Source organism: Micropterus dolomieu, linkage group LG23 (genome assembly GCF_021292245.1).
Source record: "Micropterus dolomieu isolate WLL.071019.BEF.003 ecotype Adirondacks linkage group LG23, ASM2129224v1, whole genome shotgun sequence".
NCBI lineage: Eukaryota > Metazoa > Chordata > Actinopteri > Centrarchiformes > Centrarchidae > Micropterus > Micropterus dolomieu.
The window spans coordinates 17,101,258-17,108,277 of record NC_060172.1 but is presented as its reverse complement, the minus strand read 5'-3'; the positions used below and the strand labels follow the sequence as shown (position 1 = coordinate 17,108,277).

The window sequence follows — 7,020 nt, the reverse complement described above, 5'->3', positions numbered from 1 at the left end:
GGCTTTATTCGCATTCACAGGTAGTACCGGGAGGACATTACGGCATTAGGCAACATCAGGGAGCCTGGGGATGACAACAGGGAGGACCGCTATGGTGCCTATAGACACTTCATCTATTGGTAAACATGGAGCTTTAGGCCAGGGAAACCAACTTGTCGTCCCTAGTTGTTGTGTTTGGAGGATTAGAGACAAGTTCCCTGATCCTCAAGGACACTACACGGGTTTTATTCCTGGACTGTGAATTTCCTTCCAGGCCCTCTAGCATGGTCATACAGTTTCATCAAGGCATCAAACAAATGTACATAGTTAGTTTATTATTACATTTCTATATATATTTATTCTTATTTCTCCCCTCTTTATTTAATTTTGATGTATGTTGTATAGTTATATAGTGTTATAGTTGTTCAACTGCAGTTCTATGGTATCGAAAAAATAAAAAGGTAAGAAATAGAAGCACATGGTGTTTTTATTTTCATTATATACATTTGAACATGTGTTTAGAATTTCAAACTTTGCCATAACATTTCCAATACCAATTTTTGTTATTTACATAATAGGGGACAGCTGTAGCCTTACTTATCATTACTGTTCAAATTGTAAACTGTAATTTAGGCTACCTAATGAAAATAATATGCGCTGGTCACAGTGGACTTAGCAGAATAAGATGAAACGTGTACAAATTGGAAAAACATGAAATAACCACTGTAGGTGGGTAGGAACAGAATTTAATGTTAATTTCTCTTTTTGAAGAGTAAAAGCTATGACTTTGTCAGTGAACTGAAGTTCTTTCCCTTGTGATGCTGCCTGACAAGTACCAGGACACATGCAAGGTGATCTCCTATGAGGATCCTTCCACATCAGATGCTGGTTGGAATAACAGTCCTGTTGAAGACAGTGCCATCAAACATAGTTACAGACTATATTGTAATGTAAATATCATTCAGTGACATGTAATATGGTACAACATAGGCAACAAATTTGTTTAACTTACCTAGACCTCTTCTGACTTGTCTCTGCAACAAGTCTGATGTGGCTGGTGCAGGTACGGGGGGCACCAAACCAAGCTGTCTGGGGTCATCTGGGAGAAGGCTCCTCCTTCTAGGCATCCCCACTCCACTTGTGAGTCTGTTCTTCACAATCCTTCTTTGCAACTCGGAAATGTATCCGTAGATTTTTTCAGATTTCAAGGCATATATGCTGTATCTTCTACCGTTCTTCTTATACAATCTTTTGAAACTGAAATACTTAAAATAATTACAACCATTTAATATCAGTTTGTAAGTAGAACAAGGGAAAACCTTGAGTGTAAAGACAATCAATTGCATATAAAACATGGGCTGAATATTGTACTATGAATGGGAATATTATACAAGTGTAAAACATACATCTCTTTGCCATCCAACGTTTTCATTGTTGGTCGGTTCCGGTGGAAATTGTAGTCCAAAGCAGCAAGCAGAACTCTTAAAACTGGGTAAACTGTGTGGCTGAAAAGCGTAGGGCTTGCTGGCATACATCAGGATATGATTCTGGAATGACTCTAGGTCTGCAGTTGATCTGATAGAACAAAGAAATACATACTTCTGTGTACATGAGCAGTAAGCATAAATATTACTAATATACATCAGTGTGAAAAAGTATAGCCACACTACCTGAATCGCAGATAGTTGTGAACATCTTTCTGCCACCTCTTATCGAGAACTATATCCACTAAAGCTTTGTGGCACTGGGAGTCTCTCTGGATCCACATCTTTCCCCGCATTTGATCCGATTCAAGGTGCCCATGTTTGCAACTTACCATAGTCCAGGTGTAAATGTTGCAGACATGGTGAAGGATGCCAACCCATAATGCCTGCAAAACATAAAAATGCACTATAAATATGTCCTTAATATAGCAATTAATTAAATTACTCAAAGATATAATAAAATTGTGTGCTTACAAGAAACTGCCCACGTGTGTCAGCAGTCTTGCAACACCACCGAAAATGGTATGTCCTTCAGCCAGTTGAAGAGGATGGACTCTCCTTTTATCTTTGCTGCCTCGAAAAGAGAAAAATAAATATTACTGTAAAATACAGGCATTCAACTATAGTCTGTGTGTAGAGGTGAAACAAAATCTGTTGTCTTTGAGTGCAATGAAAACTTCCATACTGTCATCCATCAACTGCACATAGTTCAATAACCCTGATGTACAGAATAGTAACTTTATGGTTAATAATTGTTTCACAGCATTAGCCAGTTCTGACACATACTGCTGCTATTTTTTTGGCAAGGTTCTTTGCACCATGCCATATGTCCAGACTGTGATGAATTCCAAGGGCCTTGTATTTGCATTTGTCTGGGTCTATGAAGCGGTAAATGTCATGTTACTATAATATTTATATTGCTGTTATACACATGCATCCATACAATATATCACATGAATACTTACTCATAAGGGCACCAATCTGGGCATGAGCATCTGTGCAGATCTCCACTAGCTTTATTTCTGATGTAAGCTTGTCCAGTCTGGATGAAACCCTCCTTCTCCATGACGACAGAGTTCCATGATGTTTGCCACTTGTCTATGGTGGCAACATGAATGATCTCCATGGTGGTGTAGCTGCAGTATTGTGCAGTGACCAGGAGAGTCATTTCTGCCATCCGTTGAAATTTTTTATAATATAATTCAACAGAAAAACAAGTATTAGTTTTTTCCATACTGTCATTGCTTAGTGTATTCAATAGCTATGTTACATAATACAGTATCAACTACACACCTAGGACAACAACATCTTTCCCTTGAAGGCAACAAAGAACCTCTCTTCCCAGAAGTCCTTTATTGTACTGACGCAGTAAGTGTCCTGAATGGAGAAAAAAGTCTTCCTGTTCACCATCCCCATGTTCATGAATTTCCAGTTTGCATCCCAAATTTCATCACAGGCTGGGAATTCCACCTCCACAAGCTATGTCCATTATATCTAAAAGTCCCACAGAAGAAACATTTGCTTTTGTCATGTACAGCACTGGCTTTTGGTATAACATTTTTTTTTATACTAATTTGAAGTTGTGATATTCTGTGATTGTCTGGACTTACCCATTCGATAGTAGCTGCTGTGCCCTTGGTGATGTTGATCTCAAAGGGTGCAACAGAGTTGCATGGCGCACCAGTTCTCAGAAGGCCAGTGCATTTATCCACAGGCAGGATCAGAAATGTAGCCAGTTGTCTTAAGCAGTTCTCGTACACTATGGAGGCTCTGACACCTATGATGTCATCTTCACAACGGACATTCTGTGGTTCTGGGAAAACAAGGTCATGATCACAGGGAGAACGCTCATCAGGAGCGTCTTCATGTGTAGGCAAGGAAGTCCATCGATAGAGTGAGCTTTCTTCAGTGCTCTACCCATTCTACTTAGGCACAAAAATCTGTATTAAACAAACACCACAAAACAATTGCAAATTGAGACTGACAAACACACCGTATAGAAATCGGTGGAAGATCCTCTTCATCAGAGCTGAAACCATTCTGTCCATCATCTCTTTCAAGGGAGTAAGATGAAGCTTTATCTGCCCAATCAATTCTTTACATAATGACAATCAGATAAAAACAAGTTCTCAAATAATATCACTGAAAAATAATACATGTAATTAGGAAGTACTACTTACACACTGTTCATTGGGTCATTGAAAACATTTTCCTCCAAGTCCTCCTCAACAATGCTCATGTCATGTAAGCTGCAAAAAACATATTACAAATATATATTATGAACATTTTGAGAAAAGCAATACAGTGCTAAAAGTTATGATGTGTACATGTTACCTTTGTTCAAGGTCCTGAATTTCTGTGGCTTCTGGAATGACATCAAGATGCTCATCTCTGTAAAGAATAACCAGAGCAAGTTGTGTAAATCCCACATAGGCTCATTCAACAGTAGATATGGACCAAAAATAAAATAACACACTATTACACACTAATCATAAAGTTCATGCTTCTAATCAAAGGAATTAGGACAAAATTAATATATTGTTATGCATGACTTACTGGTCTGTTCCACTAGAAGCACCAATGCTAGACAATGCTGGAGCTGGGACTTGCAAAGGTTTTCTCTTCAAGGGAGTCGATGTTGCAGGACCTGTCTAGTAGCTGGAGAAACAGCAGCAGCCTCAATAAATGAAGTGCTACATGACTGTAATACATTACTGTACTGTAATCCACAATGTGTTACATCTTTGTAGGGTTCGCTCATCTTGCCTAATAAATTGAACATCCCAAAAACTATCACATCTAGTGCAAGTATGATCACCGACAGACAACATGGAAAACGTAAGCCAAGAGTGTGTAAAAATGTCCCTGTTTCTTTACCACAGTCCATTATAAAACACATCATGGGTAAGTTTACAAAGCCATAGTCAGGTGAGGATCAAGGGTGCTCTACAATATAACACATATAAGTACTGAGTGCCATAATTTGAGCTTGTGGTAACCTTTGTATGCACCCTAGAAGCAATACAAACAAATACGTTGTTTCTAATGTAAATTCTGACAATAAGCATAATTAGTCACTTGATAGGCACACAGTGTTGTTATCGTAATGCTGTTAGCAGTAAAAATAAATGTTTTCCCCCAGGGCAGTAAACATTTAGCTTGCTAATCTGAGCCACCATGCTCCATGCAATGTTACGTTTTTTTAGCTTACTGTAATCATCAGCTGATTATCTCTTATTATCTATTTATGGCCACCATGTACCCATCCTCTGATGGCTACTTCCAGCAGTATAATGCACCATGTCACAAAGCTCGAATCATTTCAAATTGGTTTCTTGAACATGACAATGAGATCACTGTACTAAAACGGCCCCCACAGTCACCAGATCTCAACCCAATAGAGCATCTTTGGGATGTGGTGGAACGGGAGCTTCGTGCCCTGGATGTGCATCCCACAAATCTCCATCAACTGCAAGATGCTATCCTATCAATATGGGCCAACATTTCTAAAGAATGCTTTCAGCACCTTGTTGAATCAATGCCACGTAGAATTAAGGCAGTTCTGAAGGTGAAAGGGGGTCAAACACAGTATTAGTATGGTGTTCCTAATAATCCTTTAGGTGAGTGTATGTCGACCTCCACAGCAGGGGGTGTCTCGTGTATGTAGATATAAATAGCTCATTCTAAGGTAATAAAAACATAAGGGTTTATTATACAAGGTCTTTATACACCACTGAAAACATAGTTATGGATATTATATTGCATTTCTGTCAATAGATCCTCAGATATATTATACACTGAACCTTTAACTAGTAACTATAGGCTATTTATGTTATATTAAGTTGTTGCAGTTAAACTGCAATCCTTTTAATTAACACCTAAAACACTGCTGAGGGTGCAGCTGTGTGTACACGTTGTCACAGTTAGCCATGGTTTTCGTTCACTTTCGGTGTCATGCACCACCATGCACCTGGAACGCTTTGATGTGGGAAGTCAGAAGTTTCACCTGGGAAATATCCTAGTTCCGACCGGTCTTGAACGCAGCATAACTCCTTCTAAACTTTCTACCAATCATAACACTCTTCCAGGGACAGCATATCCACACTGAAGATAGTATCAGTCATTGGTTGCTCGACCTGACTTAGTGGGCGGGCCACAACACGTTGATTGACAGTTAAGGAAGAGGAAGGAAAAAGCAATACACATAGGTCTCCTTGGGGAAAGGCAAAAGCAAATGTATGTATTTATTCTTTTATTCATTCATTCTTTCTTTGATATATTTCTGCATTTATTTATTCTTTTATTCATTCATTCTTTCTTGCATTTATTTCCCCCATTTATTTATTTTCATTCAGTTCTGTCACTTTGGATGTTCCATACCTGTGAACCACTGTGCTGTAAAGTTACATGGATTAAACGAAGCATCGATGCAAAGAATTTGTGTCGATGCATTTTATTAATTGATTTTATCGATTTAATCGATGAATCGTTTCAGCCCTACATGTATCTAATTTAATTGTTATTCAACTTATCAAAATGTGCCTTTTTTAACTTTAGCCAGCTATGTTGATGCAGTGTTTGCTTTCTTAAATATCCTGTCCTTGAGACGAGTTAGACGATAAGTAAGAACTCACTGAATGTTACACTTTTGTATACTTTCGGTCTTACTCTGTGGCTGCAGTCTGTGCAACATGATGAGTTTTGTATGGCGATGGAGAGCATGCTGCATATCTGCTGACTTTAGTGAGTGCACATGTTGCTGCCCTTTTATCTGTTTGATGTATTAAATTAAGCTTCAGTGAAGACATCAAGCATCCAGAAGTTTCACATTTTCAGTTATGCTCCTCTAGCCCCAAAGATCACATCAGGATTTCATGCCTTTTTCGGGGGAAGAGTAGATCAATAGTCTCCAAGTTTATGCTTTCATCTATTGGTTTTCTAATGTTTCCCGCCAAGTCTATTTTGTTCATCTTCAGTCAGGTTCAACTACAGTAGACATCACAGGGAATAGAGTAGAGAGGAGTGGAGTGGAGAAGTAGAGAGAACGTTCTGACAAAACACACATTATATTATGTACATTATATATGTTGAGATTACTCAGCTCCTGACACTTTAAATATGATGGACATCACTCTTTTCCTAAATTGGGTCAGACATAGTCTGCATTACCCCACAACTGGCCTTACATACATATTATATCACATGTAAATAATACATAAAAATGCCACCACACATTTTCTCACAATGGAAATAATAGACACGGAGCCAGAAAACAAAAAAATGGCAGAAGGTGGTGTTACACCTCCAATGACAGCACAAGCAATCAACACCTAAATTAACTAATTTGTTATATTGAGCTTTGCTGTCCTCCAAAGGTATACTGGGCAGTCCAAAAGAAACATGAAAATTAAATTAGAGGTTGAAGTTACATAATTGCCTGTGCTTTTACTCTAAAGATGTAAGAATTTGGTTTGAACGTACAAAGTCTGGAGATGATTATGGTTAATGTGTGCTTTGTTGGCATGAGAGACAAATAAATACAGTCTGTTGGCCTGGC

The 7,020-nt window shown here is 38.4% G+C and overlaps 1 protein-coding gene across 3 annotated transcripts; it reads right to left on the bottom strand.

Moving 5' to 3' along the window:
- Nucleotides 1-516: 516 nt before the first annotated feature.
- On the bottom strand, nt 517-3,816 carry LOC123963585. Of its 3 annotated transcripts, XR_006823214.1 has the most exons (9): nt 3,457-3,816; nt 3,074-3,276; nt 2,757-2,957; nt 2,429-2,633; nt 1,938-2,037; nt 1,650-1,849; nt 1,386-1,554; nt 992-1,244; nt 517-882 (listed from the first exon to the last, which is right to left on the bottom strand). XR_006823214.1 is itself a non-coding variant. In XM_046040529.1 (4 exons), exons 1-4 carry the CDS (start codon nt 1,796-1,798, stop codon nt 839-841), a joined length of 615 nt encoding a protein of 204 aa, XP_045896485.1. In that variant the 5' UTR covers nt 1,799-1,946; the 3' UTR covers nt 517-838. The 3 variants fall into 3 exon arrangements, 1 of the variants encoding a protein (XP_045896485.1); XR_006823213.1 differs by having other exon boundaries at nt 3,074-3,816; XM_046040529.1 differs by lacking the exons at nt 2,429-2,633; nt 2,757-2,957; nt 3,074-3,276; nt 3,457-3,816 and having other exon boundaries at nt 1,650-1,946.
- Nucleotides 3,817-7,020: the final 3,204 nt, after the last annotated feature.